The sequence below is a fragment of the Anomalospiza imberbis genome, chromosome 13, assembly GCF_031753505.1.
Source record: "Anomalospiza imberbis isolate Cuckoo-Finch-1a 21T00152 chromosome 13, ASM3175350v1, whole genome shotgun sequence".
Classification (NCBI taxonomy): domain Eukaryota; kingdom Metazoa; phylum Chordata; class Aves; order Passeriformes; family Viduidae; genus Anomalospiza; species Anomalospiza imberbis.
The window spans coordinates 17,902,334-17,924,222 of NC_089693.1; the positions used below are offsets into that span (position 1 = coordinate 17,902,334).

The window sequence follows — 21,889 nt, forward strand, 5'->3', positions numbered from 1 at the left end:
ATCAGGGGGGATTCTCTTTCTTTGCCCTACAGAAAAGCTGGAGCCTGTAGGAAATTTATTTTTATTTATGATTTCTTCTGTAAAAGGCTGTAGTATCCCAATCTAAGGTAATTGAAATTGTTTTGAAGCTGTTTTAATCAATGTGAATTATAAATTCTAGGATTATTTTTATGTTCAATGCCCAACCTAAAATCTCAGCTTTGAAAATCCTCTTGAAATAATCAGCTAATTATTTTTCCACATGAAAGCTGGGGGGTTTTTGCACTGAGAGCCCCTTCCAGCCTGTGGAAAGCTGAGAGGTGTTAAGAAGTTTTACAGTGTACAGTTGTTGCAGGAGAATGTTAGTCTTGAAATTTCCTCTCTTCCCATCTGCAAAGTCTCTGTAGCTCTTCAGTCACCTCCAAAGAGGTTTGAGGTTTTGGGAAGCACCTGCCAAACAAAGCATTTGAAGCTCTCACCCTGCAAGTTTGAGCACCTTAGGGAGATGTTTCACCTCCTCTGTGTCCCTGTCAAGCACTGTCAGGTCCCAGCAGTTATTTTGGGTGACACCTTTATTGGTAAGACAGGAGTTGGGAGGGTCGTGGCTTTGCCTTCCTCCTCTCTGGCCCCTCACCCTCAGGAGAGTGGGCTGTTTTTGGGAACATCCTGCTTTGTCCAGACTGTAGATGTTGAGCACAGATGTGGTGACGGCAGAGCTGTCCCCTGGGCTACTGAGCTGCCTAAGGAGTTACTGCTCCCCTCGTCCTTGGTGGTTTTATGTTGGCCTTTTTACTTGCTCCCTTGACATCTGCTGTCAGCTGAGCCAAAAATAATTGGGAACTCCCTCAAAGTAAAGAAAAGAGCTGAGAGATTCTCTGCATTCCTTGCAGCCTGGGAGGAAGCCTGGTGGTGGCTGCCTTTCTGTGGGCATTTAGCAAAGCATTTCCCTGCCTGAAATAACCAAAACAGGTCTTACATCAAGATGTGTTCTGGGCTGGTTCCTCGTGTGTGCCTGCTGCAGGAGTGTTGGGTTCAGTAAGAGATGATTCCCTTATCTGTGCTTGCTTCCCATCACACGTGGAGAAGCCAGAATTCACAGAAAAGCCAGTGCAGTCCTCAGGATGGCTTCATGCTGTGGCATCCCAAAAGTTACAGATGTTGAAGTGTTTTTACTGTAACTCTGCATCTCCGGGAGATGTCACTTGGCCACAGCAGCATCTGTGGAGCATCAGATACCTTGTTAGCTGGCTCAGTAAGGGTTCAGAAATTGGAAGGTGTCTTTTTGCAATCTTGCAGATGGTGTACCGGGCTCCGCATAGGTGTCAGCCTCCTCTCTGCTTTCTTTGTTGCTTTTTTTGGGGTGGATGTTTCTGTTTTTACCTGAACCAAGTCAGATGCTCAGGTCAGATTCAGCCGTGTTGGTGCTCACAGGCTGCAGCCTGTGCTGGTGGCAGGAGTGTCAGAGCAGTGTAATCACAGCCTGCCAGCCCTGGGAAAGGGGTGCTGACAGACACCTTCCCTGGGCAAGGCTAGAGCATCCAGAGGTGGCACAACACAGCAGCTGCACCTCTGTGGGATGGACACAATGTATCTGTGGTGGCTGAGAAGGTGGCTTGGGAAGAACATTTGCCTCCTTTCCTCAATTACCACTATTATCCTGCTATTGTTTTGGGCTGTTCCGCAGAGGATTCCAGGTTCTTTCCTCTGTGCAGTTTTCATAGTTTGATGGTGACTGAGGGTAGAGTTCTGGTTGTGTCTCACTAGATGAGAAGTTGGTTTGAAAAGCTGAGGCAGCAGATATTACCTCAATAGTGGTACAAATGAAGTGTTTTAAATACAGTTTTCCTTGGTGCTGACTCTGAGTATAAAATAACTTTCAGCTGACCAGAGAAAAGTACTTTAATTCCACTCTTTCCTCAGCAGTGTTTGCTCCTCCACCCCTTGTGTAACCACTCTGTCCCAGATGATATCTTGACAGCTCTGTGCAGATGATGCAGACAAGGATGGAGTTGTCCCTCTTGCTGTCTGTGACAGCAGATCATTATTGAATTTTATTTAGCAATTTACACCTGCCAATTAGGATCTTGAGTGTCCTCATCTGATAAGCATCTGAGTTTCAGGGACAACTTCCCTGGGGACGTCTGGGACTTTTGGGCAGCACCCACATGTGACAAGGGGAAAAGATTGGAGGAATGAAGACTTTGTATCCGTATCACTGTGACCTGTTTGGTGTTGCGTTTATTTGACTGATTTCCAAAGCAAAATGGGAGAGGGCCATGCTGTGTTCCATATACACTCCTAAAACAAGGGTAAATGTAAATGGGCAGGATGGAAACAGGGGCCACACCTTTCCTTGCTGCTGGGGTTGGGGATTAAAGTCTGGCTTTGAAAGAGTGACTAAGGCAGCCTTGGCAATGTTCTGTAGGGATGATGATGCAAAATGAATAGCAGTGTCTCAGGTTTGGTGTGGGGAATGAGGGATGGGGATGGATGAACAGCTCAGCACCAAGAAGGGTGAAATTACAGAGTCAATCCATGTGATAAAATGAGGCCATGTCTTGTGTTCTTTGTCATTGCAGTACTTCACTGGCCTAGAATGTGGACACAAATTCTGTATGCAGTGCTGGAGTGAATATTTAACTACCAAAATAATGGAGGAAGGCATGGGACAGGTAAAATCTCAACTAACCTTATGGCTTATTTCTGGAAATTCTGTGTGTTGGAGAGATGGGGAAGAGTCTCTCTGCTAAAGTTAAAAAAAAAACCCAAAAGAACAACAGAGAACCCAAACCCCAAAGGTTTGAGGGCTGCAGGCTCTGCTAAGGCGAATCTGGAGAGAATTCATTGGAGTTGGTGCAGGTATTTGGGCTGGGGAAGGAGGAACCAGTGGCACACCTGGGAGAGGCAAGGCACTCCTTTGGCTATGGATTATAGTGAAGTCTGTCGCCTTGGAATTCCTTGTGAAGCAAAACCAGGATGACCACTGTCCCTCATGACCTTTTTGTGTTTTTCAGACCATTTCATGCCCTGCCCACGGCTGTGATATCTTAGTGGACGACAATACAGTTATGTAAGTAGTGCTCTTGGCTTTGCTCTCTCTTTCCATTGTGTTACTCATGTTCTGTTCAGGTCTGTTCAAATGTTTCTAACAAACTGCACAGAAGCTTGCAGGCAGCAGAGGAGCCTGTTTGAACTGTCAGTTTTGATACCAGAATGTCTCTTAACTTCCTGTTTAGGTGTGAAAACGCCACGTGACGGCACTGGGAGGAAGGACTCCCTGACCAGTTTGGTCAGTGTGACACCAGGGTTTCCAAACCCTGTTTTACTGCTTTGTGCATTTTGTTTCCTTTGATTTACGTAGGAATTTAGGACTTGTACTCAGGTCAACCCACTGGTTCTCCAAGCCCTATAGCTGTAGTTAATAGGTGAGTCAGAGGACAGGAGTCCTAAGGGCTGATGCAGGATATGTTGTTTGCCCTCTGATAGGAGGCAGTTGGCCCTCAAACACAAGATTTAATTAAGCCATCCTGTGTCCTTGGAATTACTGAGTTGTCCAGCTGTAGAATGACTGTTAGTTCATGGTGAAGCAGTAAATTCATGAGCTTCCTTCTCTTTTGTACTGGGGGAGGTTGTTGCATGAGCAATATCCTTCATAATTTTGAACTTCGTTCAAGTTCATTTTATTTCTTCTTGCTAAAACATCTCTGTAGAGGCATATTCTGTTACCTTATTCTTTCCTTCCTGAAGCCTGACTCACTCATTGATATTAATATGGTGGTTTTTATTATCAGTTGCTTTCAGAGTAGTGATTTTCCCAATTTTGGCTCTTGGTTACTCATGGAGTGTAGGCTGGATAGAAGTGGAAGTAGCTGAAATGCTTTCCTGCCCTATTGAGGGGTGGTTTGTAGAGCCCAGTGGGTGGAAACTGAGCTGAAGTTGGCATGTCTTGAGTTACTTGATTGAGATTTTTGTTTACCAGAGGTTGAACTTCAATTTGTGGAGTCAAACACTCTCAGCAGGACTTTTTTGAGTGTTTTCTTGATTGCAACAGTTGGAATGAGCTGTTCAAACAGTGCATGTGAAATTGAGTAGATGAAAGCATTGGAGGTGGCAGTGGCAGGAGCAGCAAGGAAAGGATGGAAGAAAAGGAGGGCAGTCCTGTGGGATTCCCCTTGGCTGGAGAGGGCAGTGGCAGCTGGGTGCTAAAGCAAACAAGTCCCATTTGTCTGAGTAAAACTAGAAACTGTTTCTAGAGGCGAAAATCCACCTTTCCCTGATCTAACTTGGATTTCTGTGGGGAGGAAGGTGCATTTTTTGAAAAAAAACCCAAAAAAGTCTTTCCTTTAAAAGCCAACATAGACAACTGTGGCGATCTTAGGATTTGTCAGTATATATGGCAAAAAATGTAAATGATCTCAACTGGAACCTGCACCCACTTCGGTGTTGTTAATTATTACTCTTTAAGTCCCTTCCTGTTTACAAATTCTCCAGCTCTCAGTTTCCAAGTGATATGAGCACAAAATTAATATGATTTATGGGGTGTGGGCATGGGTTTCACCTCTTAATTTGTCTAGTTTCATTGATGATTTACCAAAAGGCAGTAACATTCAAAGCAAAATTCTTGAAGATCTTGACCTGGTGATGTTGATTGAGGCAATCAAAGAATGTTGATAAGCAAAAAAAAAACAGTGAATTATGTGCTCTGGTTACTCATGGCATGACTATTAATTTAAATTCCAGTACCTGATATATTGTTATAATACAGTACATTTTCAAGGTGATATTTAGTATGCCTTGAAACCCAGGTATAGGTTAAAAAAGATATCTATAATTAATACTAAATTCAATTTTTTTCCTCATTCTTTAGTAAGTTTGACTCCAGAATTGCAGGAGATGCTTTGTCAGCTGATTTGTTTTATTTTAGCCCTGGGAATTGAGCTGCCACGTGCTGTGATTTATGTAATAACCGGCATGTGCTTGGGAGAGGAGCTCCCCAGCTGCCCAGGGCTGGGATTTGTGCACATCCCATGGGCACACACGGCTCCTCAGGGAGTGTTGTAAGGATAACATGCAGGAGTACCTTAGTTTTGGCTGCAGCTGGAAAAGAAAATCCATTAATTCCAATATTTACCCATGGTATGGCCTGTATGAAGCTGTATTCCACAGTAGGATTTAAAGCAGGAATGCCACAAAGGGTGTGGCATATTTAGATATATTGGGAAGACACTTCAGTCATAGCTAAAAGACATTTTTAGAAGTGCTCAGCAATCCATAATTAAGTTAATTTGGATGCATTTAGGCTGGGCAGTCTGCAAATGCCAGCTGGAATGGTGTGCCCAGGAGAAAAGTGGTCACCATGCTTGTCAAGGGTTCCCATCGGTCAGTTTTCCTCTGCTCTCCCAGTTCCAAGCAGACTGGAATTAGTTTGAAGCCCGTCTTGTGTACACCCCTAGTGATGTTGAATTCAAATCAACTTTGTTTTTATGGCAAATAGATTAAAACACCATTAATTTTTAAGCTGAAGCTGTAGAATTCCACTGAAACCCAGCTAGCATAAGGCTTCCCAAAGTTATTAGCCACACAAGGGTTGTTCTGGAGCTTTTTAAAGGGATTTGCCACAAAATGTGCCTGTTCTATGTAAATGAACGGATTAAATTACTTGCTTTTTTTCTTGGGCTCTTAAGGGAAGTGTTTTTAAATAAAAATCCTCACACCAAGAGGTTCAGTTCTTTTGAACTATGTGAACTTTCTGTTTCTGAAACTAATATATTTTTATATATATTTATACATTGAATAGATAATCTTACATAAAAATAAATGATAATAATATGATATAATATAATAAATTCTATATATATATATATAATAAATGGTCATATGATATGAGTCATAATAATAAATGATCTAACAAATAAATAGAGAACAGTTAAGTACAAAAAGTACCAGCAAGTGTAGAAGGATGAATCAAACCTATTTGTCTTTTAACTTACTGGCAGTACATGGAAAGAACAAGATTTCTGCTACAATTTTTCTGTTTCTTCCCTTCCCACAGGCGTCTGATCACAGATTCCAAGGTTAAATTAAAGTACCAGCATTTAATAACCAATAGTTTTGTAGAGGTGAGTTTTTATTTGAATTTTTTAATGGCTTGTAGGTTTTGTCTCACACATGTGCCCAGCCAGAGGCTGGAGGCTTGTTTAGGACTCAGAGCAGTTTTTTTGCATAGTGTCTAATCAAGTGTGAATGCAGGGGTTGGTTTATGGTCCCTTGCATTACAGGGATAATTGTAGGAAAATACTAAAAAAACTTTAGGACAAAAGACCCTAAAGAGAATGCAAGAGCTATTGCTTAATATTTGAGTTCTGAGAAGCAGAATGACGTAGTTGTAATAGTTACATAATAGTTATATAATATTTATGACTCTTGAATGTTACCTGAGATACTTCACTTAGAAAACCAGGAAACGTTGTAAACAAGAACATGCCTTAAACATTTTGCCAGCTGAAGTAAAACTGCAGAAGTGCTTTAACAAAATACTAATGGTTTTATAGCCTCAAAATAAACTTGGAGAAAGGTGCTTTGCAAGATGTTTGCACTGTCCCAGTTTCCCAGTTGTGTGGGTTCAGCTGTCCTGTAGAGCCCGGGGCGGAAGTTGTTACGGGATCAAGCTTTCATTCCTCGCCAGAAGTGATGGGTGCAGTGGGTTTGGTTTTAATTTCTTAGCTGTTTGCAGCCACAGCAAAGGGATGCAGGGCAGGAGCTGTCCTTGAGCACGCCCTTCCTCTGTGATGTGGGATCTGTGCTTTGTTTCGCAGTGTAATCGACTGTTAAAGTGGTGTCCTGCCCCCGACTGCCACCACGTCGTTAAAGTCCAATACCCGGATGCTAAACCCGTGCGCTGCAAATGTGGGCGTCAGTTCTGGTAAGAGCCAGCAGGGAAAAGATGCTGATACTGCTTTGTACTCGCTGCCCTGGAAGTGTGTTAGTGTGTGTTCATGGAGTCCCAGGCTGCTTTGGCTTGGGAGGGACCTTAGAGCTGATCCAGCTCCATCCCCTGCCATGAGCAGAACACCTTCCACTATCCCAGGCTGCTCCAAGCCCTGTCCAGCCTGGCCTTGGACACTTCCAAGGATGGGGTGACTTCTCTAGAAACCAGTTTCGGTGTCTCACAACTCTCACGGTAAAGAATTTCTCCCTAATAATCCCATCTAAGTCTGTCCTCTGGTAGTGGGAAGCCATTCCCCCTTGTTCTATGACTGTTTTGAAGTGGCCCTTGAGGGATTTCAGGATTGAAGGGAGGTGTGTTGAGTTTCCTTAGGACTGGCTTTGAACAACCCAGAAGAAAACTTACACTGTTTAATTACAAGCACAATCATTTGCCCTGTTTCCTTATTTTCCCTTTCTTTCCCTTACAGCTTTAACTGCGGTGAAAACTGGCATGATCCTGTTAAATGCAAGGTGAGCACGTCAAGGTTCTTGTCCAAATCTGTGTTTTGAAAAAGTTTAAAATAAATTTATGTGCAAGACTTAGCAACTGAGCTCAAGTTTTTGTGGCTGTCCATAGAATCATAGATGATCCTGAGTTGGAAGGGACCCCCAGGGATCATTGAGCCCAGTTGTTGTATACCTGTTTAAATCACAGGGTGAGAACCTGCAGTGAAATCCTATTGGATGCCTTTACTGCTGCCTCACAGCTGGACCTTGTGGGGGAGCAGTGCCTCATCCAGGTGGGAACTGTCTGGAAGAGGAGGTTGTTAGACCTGTGACCCCCTGCAGGGGAGTGAAGGTGCTTTGTGGACAAGGAGCATTCCTGTACGAGTTGTTCCTGTAGGTGTTTGATGCTTTGTTAGGCGTTATCTGTTGTACTGGAGGAACCAAGTTGGTTTTGCTGGTTTGGGTTGGAAGGGACTTTAAAGATTATCTAGTCCCACAGCCTGCCATGGGCTGGGATAGTTTCCACTAGCCCAGGTTGCTCCAAGCCTCGTCCTTGAACGCTTCCAGGGATGGGGCAGGCACAGCTTCTCTGGGCAGCCTGTACCAGGGCCTCCCCACCCTCACAGGGATCAATCCCTTCCCAGTATCCCATCTATCCCTGCCCTCTTGTAGTGGGAAGCCCTTTCTTGTGTCCTGTCCCTCCAGGCCCTTGTAAACAGTCTCTCTCCATCTTTCTTGTTGGCTCCTTTCAGGTACTGGAAGGCCACAATTAGTCACCCCAAAGCCAAAATGTCCTTATTATTTAAGAGTCCAACATGAAGTTTTTGTTGATTAAGAGCTGCAAACTCGTTGCAGGAATGTTTGTGCTGGGTGCTTGTGCTTGCTGGATCAAGATGGAGCTGCAGGAACTGTCTGCCACTAAATTAGTGGCTGTTTGCACAGTTTTCCAGCACCAACTCTCCCCTGTTCCCATGTGGTTGGGTGTACCTTTCTTTAATGTGAGCAGGTGTCTTGGGAACATTTGCCGTTCCTCCAGCTAAATTTAACACTCTTCTTCCATCATTTTTCTGACAGTGGTTAAAGAAATGGATTAAGAAGTGTGATGATGACAGCGAAACCTCCAATTGGATTGCAGCCAACACAAAGGTGAGAGGTTTTCTCATATTTTATATAGAGATTTTGTACAGATTTGTCAGGTGAAAAGGACATCAATCTAATTCCTTGCACTAGGATTGGTTTTTCTGTTCCATGTTAAAGAGCAAGCCTTAAAATCCACAGTACACTGAAGTGCTCTTGTTTGAAGAGCAAACAGGTGTTAATGCCTGGAATCAGGTGAGTTTCTTCAAGTTCAGTGAAGGAGAGTGCTTGGAAGAAACAGTTAATTGGAGACCCAAAGGAAGCTCAAGATTTAAGTCTTTGGGCTCCTGTCTGGCACTGGTGGCTTCCCTAAGCAAATCCATGGCTCATTCTGTGTGTGGAACATGTTACCACCACCCGTGGCTCAGTTTGGCTGGGATCATTTACATCTGCCTTCAATTCCCTGGGACTGGCCTCCGGAGGAGCCTGCATTTCTGCTGGGCAGCATTCCAGGTGGAGACTGGCAGAACAGCTGTCTGGGATTTCATTATGTAAAGGTCTTCCTTCTACTTAGCCCAACTTTGCCTGAAACTTTAGCATTTGATCATTTTGGGACAAATTAAAACCGAGATTGTCATGGTGGGAAGGACACAAAAGCAGCAGATCCCATGGGGGTGAGGAGGAGGAGGCCTGGGGCTCCCAGCTGAAGGAGGAAGGTGAGGAGGGAGTGAGGAAATGGCTGCTTTGTTTTCTTAGCTCTGTTGTGTAAGTGGTTAATGGATTGTTTGCAGCAGCCTGCCTGGTTTTCATTGAGCTGGAATGTTGTGTTATGGTGGCAGAGAAACCCCTGCTGTGCAGCTCAGATCAGGCTGGAGTGGGCCCTGCTTGGAGCTCACGGAGTCACCAAAGGGAGTTTGGCTTTGTCTCGGTGTGTTCCACAGTGGCTCAGGGACTGAACCAGGTTTGTCTGGAGTTTGCTGGGTCTTCAGGGACTGCTCCTATTAAACCTGAGGAAGAGCAGCAAATAGGTTGGAAAAGGCAGAGTGTAAGCACTGCTAGCCTTGGGTCTCGCATATTTGGGACCCTGGAACAGCAACAGCCCTGCTTTGCCTGGTAAAGTCCTCAGGAGGCTGATCTTGGGGTTCCCCGTCTTCTACCTGCCCCTGCCTTGGGAATAAGATTTTTGGGGGTGGGAAGCGCCCATCTGGAGGGTGGCATCTGGCACCAGCGCTGCTTCTTCATTGGTACGTCTAGTCTGGTGTGAGCAGCAGAGCTGTCCTTGGACATCTCTGTCTAAGCTACTTCCTCTCATACTGTCCCAGACATTCCTACATGGGAATACTTAGGAGCCCAGGCTGCAACAGGGAGAAAAATTGCCATCAGGATAATTACTCCAGACATTTGAGCAAGCCAACAGTCCTGAAGTCTTACAGCATCCATATCCATTGAATTAGCTGAAGGACTATATGGCATTCTTCTCTCTGAGCTGATGCTGGATTCAATTGAGGGGAAAGTTGGCAGGAAGAGTAGCACCCTCATGCTGATCTCTGCCTTGGGGAAGGTGGGAATCTCCAGCTTTGGCCTCTGGGATGTGTGTCCTGGGAGCTTTGCAGCCTCTGGAGAGCCAGGTCAGCCCGGGATCGTGTGGCTGCATCCAACTCCTGCCTCAGTTCCCTAGCGATCCCTGACCAGAGGCATGGAGAAACCCAAGTGCTGTCGGGGTGTGGGGCTGTAGCGATAGACTGGGATGGGAACTCTGCAGCTGGAGCGTGTATCCATCCCTCCTTTCTCTCTGTACTGTTCCTAGCAGGAAAGCAGGGCAGCCGTGTTTGGCAAGGCGCAACTTGTGCCTGCACTGTTGGCTTCACAGCCTAAATTCCGTGTTGAACTTCATTTTGAAGAACCTAGAAAGGACTCAGGTACCATCAGATGCAAAAATCCCCATTATCAGTGGGAACAGCTCTCCAAGGAATTCAGTTGTGACTACGCGCTCCGTTGCTGTTTGTGGCTTTTGGAAAGCGCTTTCTGGAGCCATCCAGGCGTGAGTCCTGTCCCATGTGGGCTCCTCTCAGGGAAGGAGACTTCCTGTCATACCAAGATGAAGGTGTAAAAGCAAAATACCAATCCTCTGGAATGTGGGCTTGAAATCTGGATAATCCTTTGCAACGGGAGAATGTGAGATACATTTGTTCCGGCTTGTCCTGGGAGATGGAGTTGGAAAGGAAGATTAGGCAATTGTGTGAGAGAACAGAGGAGTAAAACCCAGCTGAATTGGCTTCTGTTCCCAAACTGGAATGATGTGGTGCATTTTTTGATGAATTATGTAGAGTGGTCTGAATGGAAAACGAGGAGATTCAAGTAGTGAGTTCTGTGGTTTCTGATAGGATTTTTTTTATTCTTTTGCATTCATTTACTTGCACTTAGGAGACCTAAATTCCTTCTACTTCTACAAAAGATACAGCCCTTGCAGCAGAATGTGCTGGAGTAGATGGCTTTTTTCCTAAAATAAGCTACTTTCACATGAGTTCAGCTTAACTAGATTAATTTAAAGTTGAGATAAGGCAATACAAGTTCTTTATCAAGCCTATAATTCTCAGTCTTCTTGAGGAATGGGGTTGAACAGTCCAAGGATTTGCACATTTCTTCCTTTCAGTTTGTTTGACAAACTTGATTCTTCCTGTCTTGAGTTAAACTTGGCAGATTTCGGGGATTTGGGAATAAAGAAACCACAGAGATCCATTACTTTTGTCAAGTGGACGTCCAAAGGAGTGAAAAATAGAGAAAACTTGGATTTGTGCATTTATTTTGGGCTCTTAAGGTGTATCAAGACTATCTGAAAGTTGTTTTAAAGGAGAAGGGGAAACCTGTTTGGAACCTGAGTGTGATTTTAATCTCTGCCTCTTGGAATACCAAAGGGAAAAGAACAAAGCCAGTGACAGTGCTGGCCTTCACACAAGGCACTGCTTTTTATTGTGGAACTTAAATTGGTGTTAATGGAAGTTGTTCATCTGGTACTAAAAAAGCCCCAGCCTTGCTTCTTTGGCTCCTGGCACATCCCCATCCTTCCCTTGCAGGCCAGACAGAGCATGAAGGGCTGATGGATAAACCAGTCACATTTTCTTCTGCAAAACATCCATTGGCTGTTTTTCTCCCATGCACGAGATAAAATGGCATGAGCCCACATCTCTCCCTTTTCAGGTCACTTTTTAATGGCTCAAAGTGCTCCCTCTGTATTTTCTGGAGATCCTGCATTTGTTCAAATGCGTGGAAATTCTGTCAGGACACGGAATCCTCCTGGGCACCAGCACCAAACTGTGCTCCTTCATTTCCCACCGCGCCGGAGCTGTGATCTGTGTTTTTCTAAAGGTGCCCAAGTGCCCTTTCTCAGATGAACTGGTGTTTAAAATCTGTTTTAAAAAGTTTTGCTTTGTGACTCCAGGTGTTAGAACAGTGTAATTGTTTTGTGCCAGCCATAATTAAGTTTTTGGGTTTTGCTGAAATTCATTTAGAAATCCCTGTGGTTTTTGATGATTCTTGTTACGGGATGGGCTAGGGATGAAGGTGTTGCTGTGAATGTGGTTGTGGGAGGCTGATGTCCACCGGTTCCTCTGGGAGTTCTGGAAAGGACTAATCTCTTTCACTTGCCCTGAAATAAGAAGCATGTTTTTATTTAGCTTTCTCTTCATAAAAGAGCAGCTGAGGTTTCTGGTGCTTTATGTATGCATGGACTTTTACAACAAAATCAGGATTGTTCTCCTTTGCCAGGTTTGCTCAGGCTTTTGTTTCCAAGCCCAGTACGGCATTGTTTGGAGTGGAACAATGTTAATGAGGTCACTTCTGTGTTGAGCTGTGACTGATGAAGTGCACAGTAATCTGCAGGTTTAGTAACTTGATTTGCTGCCTGTTGGGTTGTTGCATAGCCGTAATTCTCAGGGAGATCTTCCTTCCCTATCCTCATTAATCTATAAATCTCTCCCACTTGTTCTGTTGGTGACTTGAGTAGTTACTACTTCTTTTTCTGCGGTTGTCCGGCATTTCTTTAGTATGTGCTTTTCGTGGCTTTAGTTTTTAAAAATATTCAATGTTACACTTTTTATGTGCTTTTCATGGCTTTAGTTTTTAAAAATATTCAGTGTTACACTTTTACACAGCTGTAAGGATTTGCACAGATACTGCATCACCTCTTCCATGTGCTTTGCTAGACAGGAGCATAAAGGTGTGGAAAGGATGGCATTCCCTGTGAGAAAAGGGCTGTAATGAGATCGTAGAACCATGGAATGGTTTGGGTTGGAAGGCCCTTAAATCAAGTTCCTTCCTCACCGTGGGCAGGGACCCTTCCACTGTCCCAGGCTGCTCCAGGCCCTGTCCAGCCTGGCCTTGGACACTTCCAGGGATCCAGGGGCAGCCACAGCTGCTCTGGGCACCCTGTGCCCTGGCCTCCCCACCCTCCCAGGGAAGAATTCCTTCCCAATATCCCATCTAACCCTGGCATCTGGCAGTGGGAAGCCATTGCCTCTTGTCCAAAGTCCCTCTCCAGGCTCTCCTGGAGTCCTTTGAGGCACTGGAAGGGTCTTTTGGTCCTAGTTTGCATTCCAGAGCTCAAAGCCCTGAGCATTGTGGACACACTGGAAAGCTTGGTCCCACCTGAAGGACAGGAGGGCAGAATTTCCATGCTCCTGATAGAGCCTTGCTGGGGGTGAGATGGCCCCACATCCCTGTGCTGTGCATATGTGCTTGTGGCACCTCTCCAGCTTGGCAGGTCACCTGGGACCTGTTCTCCCTCTCACAGCTGTAGGATTTTGCTCAGCAGGAGGGATCACGGCAGCTGTGTGGATCAGCTGCACCTCCCACGAGTGATGTGGGCACCTGATGGGAGGAGATGTGTCTGCAAGAACTGCACAGCTCCACAACCTCCTCTGGCTGTGTGCCCCAGGGTCATCATGGTGGGACAGGGTCGCTGTCTGTACTTAGAGCCACCCTGGCTGATGAGCAGACCGAGCAGGGATCTGCACAGTTGGGCAGGACATTGCTGGCATAAACCTAAATTTGAGTCTTGACTTGTTGGTGCTGCCTGGAAAAGGGAAATAGATGCTGCACTGAGTGCTCTGCTAGAAGGAGGGACCGTTTTTGACTTTGAAGTTCACAGAACTGCACTGACTAACTGGGAACAAGCTTTCCTGGCTGAGTATCCATCCTGTGGACAGTCCTAGGGAACATCTTGGTGTTGTGCCCTTGAGGGGACCAGCACAGGAGCTACTGTGCTTCACTTACTCTGTTTGTAGTACAGTTACTGAGTCGGAAGAGCAAACACAGGTGACTGGGAAAAAGGCAGGTCTGGAAAATCCCTCTCTTGTGCTTGGTTGATGCTTGATCTCATTGGTTTGATGTGCAAATTCTCCTGATCGTGACAATACAAACTGGCAAACTCATATAAAATGCAGTAATAGTTGGGACACTCAGAGTGCCTGTACAAGAGCCTGTTGGATTGTGTCCCATGTGGAAGTAGCAGTTATGGAGTGATTGTGCGTGTTGGTTTCTTCCTTTACCGGGAGTTCATCTGAATGCCATGGTAGGAACTGCTTGCTTTGGTTAGCAAAGACATGCTCCCACCTGGGGAGGGGATTTCACGTGCTTCTGACCCAAAAGCTGCAGCTGATTTTACACGTGTGTGTATCACTGGTTTGGATATGTTCGTTATTGTATTATATATAAAAACTGGCTCGTGCAGAAACTCATGAAGGCTGGTGTGGTTGTGGGATAAGCTGGATGAGGAGCTGATTCAGCCTAAAATGGTTTTGGTTTTATTTATGCAGTTTTTTTCTTTGTATTTGCTGCTTTGTTGATTTGCTAATTTCTAAGCTCATGGAGACCATGATATTGATGTTATATTCCCCAGATATTTCCCTGTGCAGAGCTGCCCTTGGAGATACTCATATTTGTCAAAAGCCTTACTCCTGGAAGGGAAACCCCATGTGAGCTTTTATGGAAAAGTCCTCAGTGAGGTGTCACATAAAGGGAAAAAAGGGACCTGATGGGCAACATGGAAACACCTCAGGAAGAGAAGTGTCTTTTTAGCTGACAGCAGCTTCTTTGAAGCACACTAGAGTCTTGCTGCATGTTTTCAGCTCCTTTCTGGATGGCATGTTTCAGCTGCAGGTGTCTTGGATTGGTGACAGCGTGATTCCGGCTTGGTCTCAGTCCCAGAGTGGACCAGACGCTTGGTGGTGAGGAATGCCACATGCTTCCCAGGCTCTTAGAGACCACCCCTCTGCTGGGATTTTGGGGAAGGTCACAAAGTGACTCGCCCAGTGTCCCTCTGTGAGAGCAGCATAGATAAAATACGTTATTCCTTAAGTTTTTTCTATCTAACTGCTCCGGGTTTGGAAGTATTTTAAGGCCTGACTGAAGAGGATCTCGATGTCCAAAGGGAAGAATTAAATCATGTATTTCACTTGACGTGCTCTGTCTGACTGCCATGGGAACCTTTCCAAGTTCTCCAGGCTGTTGGGGTTCCATGCTTGCCCTGCTAATGGTGCTTTCTGTCCTGTGGACAGGAATGCCCGAAATGCCACGTCACCATCGAGAAGGACGGGGGCTGCAACCACATGGTCTGTCGGAACCAGAACTGCAAGGCGGAGTTCTGCTGGGTGTGTCTGGGCCCCTGGGAGCCCCACGGATCTGCCTGGTGAGTTCGGGAGCGTGCCTTGCTGGAAGGCGAGGAGGTCGTGGTGCAAACGGCACGGATTTGGACTGAAATCTGTGGAATCGGTGTCCCTGTTACAGGTACAACTGTAATCGCTACAATGAGGATGATGCAAAGGCAGCAAGGGATGCACAGGAGGTGAGTCCATAACCTTTGGTGATGAGGGAGATCATCGGCCCTGTGGTGTGCTTTCTGTAAACCTACACATCTCCTCTGAAGGAATTCACGGATTTGGGCACAAATCCAAAGGACAGTTAAGTCTTTTGACTTTTAAGATAGGGATGGCTTTGCCTGCTATGTGCTACCACTGTACATCCAGAGCACACAAGTTGAACCATGCCCGTGGTGTTATTTTTTTACAGCTGGTCTGTCAGTGTGAAGAAAATAAGATTAATGACTGTGTATTGAGTCATCTTTGTTCTCTTGCACTATTTAGCACACGGTGCCTTTCCCCTACTTTATAATCAACCTGAGATTGCCCTCTTAGCACAAGCACAGTAATTAAAATTCCTTATTAGCAAAAAAAAAACCCAACAAAACATCATCTTCTCACTTTTGTCATGACACTGGAAGCATTTGAGTGCTGTACCTCGAGTCGAGAGGCTGAAATACAAAAGTGATGAGGCTTGAGCAGTGTGATTGTAATTGCTTCCAAGGCTGGCAGTGAGGGTGTCAGAGCTGTGCTGGGAAGTGCCCAGGGCGCTTCCCAGGGTTAGCGGGGCCGCGCAGAGCCGTCTGCCCAACATGAGGGGAGAGGAGCCTCCTTTGGAAAGGAAGCTCCTTCTCTGGATCAGGAAGAGCCTTGTGAAGGGTTTACTTCTCTTGCAGCCATTACTTTGTTTTAACTATTTGTTTTCTTTCTCCCTAATGGGAATTTACGCAGCGATCCCGAGCAGCCCTGCAGAGGTACCTGTTCTACTGCAACCGCTACATGAACCACATGCAGAGCCTGCGCTTCGAGCACAAGCTCTACGCTCAGGTGAAGCAGAAGATGGAGGAGATGCAGCAGCACAACATGTCATGGATCGAGGTGCAGTTCCTGAAGAAAGCAGTCGACGTCCTCTGCCAGTGTCGTGCCACACTCATGTACACTTACGTCTTTGCCTTCTACCTCAAAAAGAATAATCAGTCCATTATCTTTGAGGTAGGAGAAAATGGGGTTGTGAGGAATTCAAATTGCAAAACTGAGGAAGTAAGATTTAATGCTTGGAGGCCTCTAGTCCTCACTTTTACCCAATTTAGTCTGGTTTAATATTCTGTTGTGCAAAAGTTAGAGGCTCTCTGGGCATTGTGTAGGATCGTGTGCTGGAGGAGTCACAAAGCTATGGCTGCCCCATCCCTGGAAGTGTTCAAGGCCTTGTTGAAAGGGGCTTGCAGCAACCCGGTCTAGTGGAAGGTGGCCCATGGCAGTGATGGAACGAGATGCGTTTCAGTGTCCCTTCCCACCCAAAATCAGTCTGGGATTCCGTGATATCTAATACTTTTTTATTTTGGTACTGATTCCAGTTGTGCTGAAATAAAAATCTCCCCCTTTCCTTTACTCCCCCTCAGACACTTTTTTTCTTTTGTCTTTACAGAATAACCAAGCAGACTTAGAGAATGCTACAGAGGTGCTTTCTGGGTACCTGGAGCGAGATATATCCCAAGATTCGCTGCAAGACATAAAGCAGAAAGTACAGGATAAGTACAGGTTTGTGTTGGAATACTCCTTTCTCTCAAAGCAGCTGAGTGTTGCCATGCCGTGTCAGGTAGTGAGTGACCTGAGCACTTGCCAAGATACAGTTTCTCCAGAGCCACATCCTTGGGAAGCTGTTTGCTCTTGGCTTTGTGCCACCCATTGTGATCAGCCAGTCCCTGGATATCTGAGAGCAGCAGCGCTGTCCTGAGCCAGCCCCGAATCCTCCCGGCCAAGCCCTCACGCAGATGCTGGCAGTGTGTTTTTGTGTCCCTGCTAGGACCAGCTCTCAGGGGAGGTGACAGCCTGTGGGGAGAGGCTCCCAGCTCTGCCTTCCATCTGCTCTGCAGAGCAGGAGCTGGAAGATCCAACCCTGGAATGGAAAAAATCCTGTGTCCAGAAGCAATGGCTCTCAGTACACTGCGGTTCCTGCGCAGAAGGAGCGTGTGGGAATGGCCAGCACCAGAATGGGATCCGCAGAGTGAGGGCCAAAGAACAAGGAGTGACTTTGTTGTTCCAAGCTGCCAGCTTTGGCCTAGGATGAGCTGCCAGCAGAGAGCAAATGGCTCTTTTAATTGTCTGCTGGGTCCATTTGTGCAAAACGTGGGTGTAGGAAAGCTGTCCCAGAGGAAGAGGGAGAGAGCAGCCTGCCCAGCTGGGAAGGGGAGCAGGGGACTGGGGTCCAGGTGACACAGATGAACAGTGCTTTGTTCAGTCCCAGGGGAGTAATTTCTGCACAGTGGAAAAGTACAAAGCTGAAAATGTGGATGAGTCACAGGATTAGAGCTTGCATTTCTGAGGCATTTTGCCAAAATCACTGAATTTGTTATGCCTGGCTTAGGGGGAAGAAAATACCCAAAGCAGGGTGATCTGTAGGACTCAGTGGACTGTGGGGCGTGGCAGGAGCTGTTAAGATTTGGTGCCTCATCCTGCCCAACTTTGGCAGCACAGCTGGGGCTGGACTAGACTTTCCTGACCTTCTTTTTGAAGACATTTTGTAATTCACCCTTTAAGGCCACCTTTAATTTGGTATTTCAGATGAAGCTGCTTGTCTACTTCAGTCCTGTGAACCTGTGATGCTTTTGTAGGGGTGAAATCACAACCAATGTAGCCTGAATTGCTTGGAAACAGTATCCCAAATCTGCCTTCACATTTCTGGGAAGAAACAATACATTTGTCAAGCCCGTGCAGGTCCCTGATTAACCAGTTCAGTCATGTCTTAATCATGTCCTGCACAGTGCCCTTTGATGCAAGACTTGGGAGCAGGATGTCATGGAGGTGGGTTTAAAGAGCTCTGGGAAGCTGCAGGAACTGCCCTCCAGGCTGGTTTAGTTTCAGCTGTTTGGATCCCTTTGCTTGCAAAGACATCTCTAGAAAACAGGATTAAGGCCCCCACACCCATCCAGCAGAAAAATAACTGAAGTTTTGGAAGGCAGAGACCGTGCGTTTGGCATCACATGCTCCTGAAAATCAATGGGACTTTGTGTACGGGGGTTTCTCTTGCACCAGCTGACAGCAGTGAGGGGAACTACAGCTGCTCTGATGGATAAATCAGTCACTCTGATAAGGTCCTGAGCAGTAGGTGAGGAATTCCTGCCAGGTGCTAGTGTGTGTTGTGGTCAGGGATAGCTTCCCACTGGGAGGTTTCTCCTGAGGGATGTGTGACTGCTGCCAAGCAAGCCAGGTTCCCAGCAGCCAGAGCCTCTCAGATGCTTAGTTAGAGTTTGCTCTTGGAACCTGAATTTGTTCAATGTTTCTGTGCTTTTTGTCTTCTAACACACCCAAAATGCCTGTGATATCCTTTGCCGTGTTCTGTGATAGCCCTTTTCTTCAGGATCAGTGATCCTTGGAGGACTCTTGGATCAGTTTTATGTGCAGCATTTTTCAGACAGCATGTGTGGGAATACTCCATGGGTGTAGTGTCCCTCTGAGAGCCACATGTTGGGATGTGAGGTGAAACCTGCCCTCCAGCCAGACCAGTAACCCTTTGGACCGCTTCCATCTCCATCTAAAACTGTGTCAGTGCTCCTGAGGTTTTCATCAAGGACTGGTTTGAGTTGGAAGGGATCTTAAAAGTAAATCTTGTTCCACCTCCTGCCATGGGCAGGGACACTTTCCACTAGACCAGGTGGCCCCACCCCACCTGGCCTTGGAACACCTCCAGCTACTTTTTCCCAGCTAACACATGGCTTTTTGTTGTCCAGATGGGGCAAAGAGCAGGCACCAGCCCACGTTTGAGGAGAGCTGATCCCATTCCGTGTGTCTCCACTAACCTGAGTGCTCAGACTTTTTCAAACCACAGCTCCTGCTTCCTCCTCTTCCAGTTACTCCTGAAGGTTTCTCAGCTGTAGAGGCTCTGGGGACACTTTTGCCTGAAAAACTCTGAATTTGCACACTGGTTTTCCAGCCAGGGACCTGAAGCTGAGTGACTGGAGCAACGAAAGTCTTAATTAGCACTGTTAACAGGCTGTAAATACGAACTCCCTGCTCTGGGGATCACCTCTTTGGGAAGTGAGGCATGCTGTAGGTTTGGATAACTCGGTGCCAGGGATGCTCCGTGGTTGCTGATGTGCCTTTTCCGTGCTGTCCCTGTCCCCTGCAGATACTGCGAGAGCCGGCGGAGGGTTTTGTTGCAGCACGTGCATGAAGGCTACGAGAAGGACCTGTGGGAGTACATCGAGGACTGAGCCCGGCCCCGCAGCAATGAACTCTGAACCCTTTCCCATCCTAGAGTGCTCATGCAATTCCAATAAAACCCACCCAGGGCGCTGCTCCGCCTCTTACACCGCTGGTCTGTAGTACCGGGATTCTGTTTTGTTAACAGAAAAATTAAGTAAATTATATTGTAATAAAAAAAAAAGGTAGATAAACCATTGTACAACAGTATTCTAGGCGGCCAAGAGTGTGACAGACGCACTAAAAAAACCCTCCAACTTTAACTTGTAACGTAGCTTCATCCTCCAAGCCGACTCCTTTTTCTTTTCTCTCTTTCTTTTCCTGTGTGTAGTACAGATGAAACTTAAACCAGTTTCTTGACACTGCTTTTCATGTCCAAACCAGCCATTTTGATGGACTTTGGTAAGGGGGGGTGGCTCTCCCGCCCCTCTCCTCCTCTCTGCCACCCAAATACACGGATGAATGTGGATTGGCTCATTGTAAAGAGGATTTCTGGGGAGGGAAGGAGGGGGGTACACAGCAAGGAAAAAAAAAAAACCCAACCTTTGTATATGACTTTTAAAACAAAAAGAGGACAACACAGTATTTTTCAAAGTTGTATATAGCGCATATGCATGGACAAAGAGCAAGCGTGGCACGTGTTTGCATAATGTTTAATTACAAAAAAATATTTATTCTTTAAAAATCTTCAAGATTATGTCTATTTGCTGTGCATTTTCTTTCAGTTTGATTCTTTTGTTTGGTTTTGTTTTTTTTTCCCTGGGCTGGGGTGGGGGAAGCGTGTGCTGGTGTAGTGAATATATCTATATATTTTTTTTTTCTTTCTTTCTTTTTTGGAAGGCTTTTTCCAGAGCAGTTGGGTTTCTCCTCTTCCTGCAGTTCCTTTCTGTCCAGGGCCTCCCCCAGGTCTGTGTGTGTATCCATTGCTGGCGACGGACGCGGCCCCTCGCAGCTCCTGGAGCTCTGGTTCAGGATGCCTTGCCTTTTTCTTGGTTTATTCTCGGTCCCAGATCTTTACCTGCCCAAATCCAGCTCTCTGTTCCCACTGGCGCACGCAGGACACGTGCTGTGATCCCAGAGGAGGCGTGTGAGTGTGTGTGTGTTTGTGTGTGTGTTTAGAGGTTTGGTTTGGATCCCGAGGCAGGACAAGGAGGGGTGTTTTGCACCACTTCTCCAAAGATTTCCTGCGAGATTTCGGCTGTGGATCTCCTCTCCCTCCACCTTTCATCTGTCAAATGGACCCTTTCTTGCTGTTTTAATTTTCACTTCATTATAACGAGTCGTAACATGGAAAAGGAAAGCTGATGGAATTGTCTTTTGTGTTTGTTTTGGGCTCAATCATTGGGCGTCCTGTCCTGGCAACTATTTAACACTCCATCTAGTGCAGTAGAAGCTGAAATCAGCGGAGTATTTTTCAATTAAAAGGGGAAAGAACTAATGAGTTTAGCTACTGAGTCCATTTTTATGATTTCTGTAACAAGAGCTATGTTAAAGTAAACAATTGGTGGTGGTTTTATTAAATTTACTCCTGTATAGGAATTCCTTCTGTGGTATTTTTCGCCAGGCAAGTGTCCTCCAAGCCTCCTGCCTCTCTGCCAGCTTCCAGGGGATGGAAGTTGCGAAGGGATCAGATAAAAAAGGCAGATCCCAGGCAGGGCTGTAACACGGGAATGCCGTTTCCAGCTGGCAGCGGGGTCACTTCGGCTCCCTCACTGCTCCCAGCGCTGTTCCGCGGCTGTGGTTTTGTCCCTGCATACCTGCTTTTCCCTGTATTTGCCCTGGACATCAGACGTGAGGCAGTGCAGCCGCTTTCCCCGTGCTCTTGCTGGAGCTGCTGGAGGGGTGGGATGGCGCAGAGCTGCCGGGGAGCGGCCCTGCCCGTATGCGGCGCTGCCATTCCCGTCGGGAATGCTCCGGCCGCGCGGGGAGACGCTTGGTGGGCTGGGCAGCTGGAAGCGCAGAGGCGTTGGGTTTTCACTCCGCGCTCCCCAAAGGAATACGCCAAGGATGCGGGCACTCCGGTCCAGAGGAAAGCCGCTGTGCGGAGCCCTGGGTCCCCGTGGCTGTCGGCGAACCTAGAGACAGTGACAAAGCCCTGCTCTGTGGGAGAGCCTGCTGCGCTTCCTGTCCTCCGGGTTTCAGGCGCTCGCAGGTCAATTGCGTGCCTGGCGGGACACTATCCCCACAGACGCTGTGGAAATATAAAGGAAAATAAACAAAATCCGCCATCCCAACCTCCCTCCCTGCTGCTACTGTGGGGCGGGGAGGGAGCGGGGCCGCGGCCGCTCGGAGCTTCCCGGGCTATCCCTCCTCACTGGCGGCCTCGCTTCCCTCTACACCGCGGA

At 46.6% G+C, this 21,889-nt stretch overlaps 1 protein-coding gene and 1 long non-coding RNA gene across 3 annotated transcripts in view; one reads left to right on the top strand and one right to left on the bottom strand.

The window, feature by feature from the left end:
• Positions 1 to 20,241, top strand: part of ARIH1 (ariadne RBR E3 ubiquitin protein ligase 1) — a 49,359-nt gene extending 29,118 nt beyond the window's left edge. The window contains exons 4-14 of one of the 2 annotated variants that reach the window (XM_068204335.1): positions 2,559 to 2,651; positions 2,994 to 3,049; positions 6,032 to 6,098; positions 6,795 to 6,901; positions 7,395 to 7,437; positions 8,488 to 8,559; positions 15,045 to 15,175; positions 15,274 to 15,331; positions 16,077 to 16,337; positions 16,771 to 16,883; positions 19,471 to 20,241. In XM_068204335.1, coding sequence (XP_068060436.1) covers positions 2,559 to 2,651; positions 2,994 to 3,049; positions 6,032 to 6,098; positions 6,795 to 6,901; positions 7,395 to 7,437; positions 8,488 to 8,559; positions 15,045 to 15,175; positions 15,274 to 15,331; positions 16,077 to 16,337; positions 16,771 to 16,883; positions 19,471 to 19,555 — 1,086 coding nt within the window. In that variant the 3' untranslated portion in view covers positions 19,556 to 20,241. The remainder of the gene's footprint in view (positions 1 to 2,558; positions 2,652 to 2,993; positions 3,050 to 6,031; positions 6,099 to 6,794; positions 6,902 to 7,394; positions 7,438 to 8,487; positions 8,560 to 15,044; positions 15,176 to 15,273; positions 15,332 to 16,076; positions 16,338 to 16,770; positions 16,884 to 19,470) is intronic. The other variant, XM_068204336.1, reaches the window with a different exon arrangement.
• On the bottom strand, positions 11,000 to 13,265 carry LOC137482122 (uncharacterized). Its single transcript, XR_011003895.1, has 2 exons — positions 12,579 to 13,265; positions 11,000 to 12,527 (listed from the first exon to the last, which is right to left on the bottom strand). It is a non-coding gene; the product is annotated as an uncharacterized lncRNA (long non-coding RNA).
• Positions 20,242 to 21,889: the final 1,648 nt, after the last annotated feature.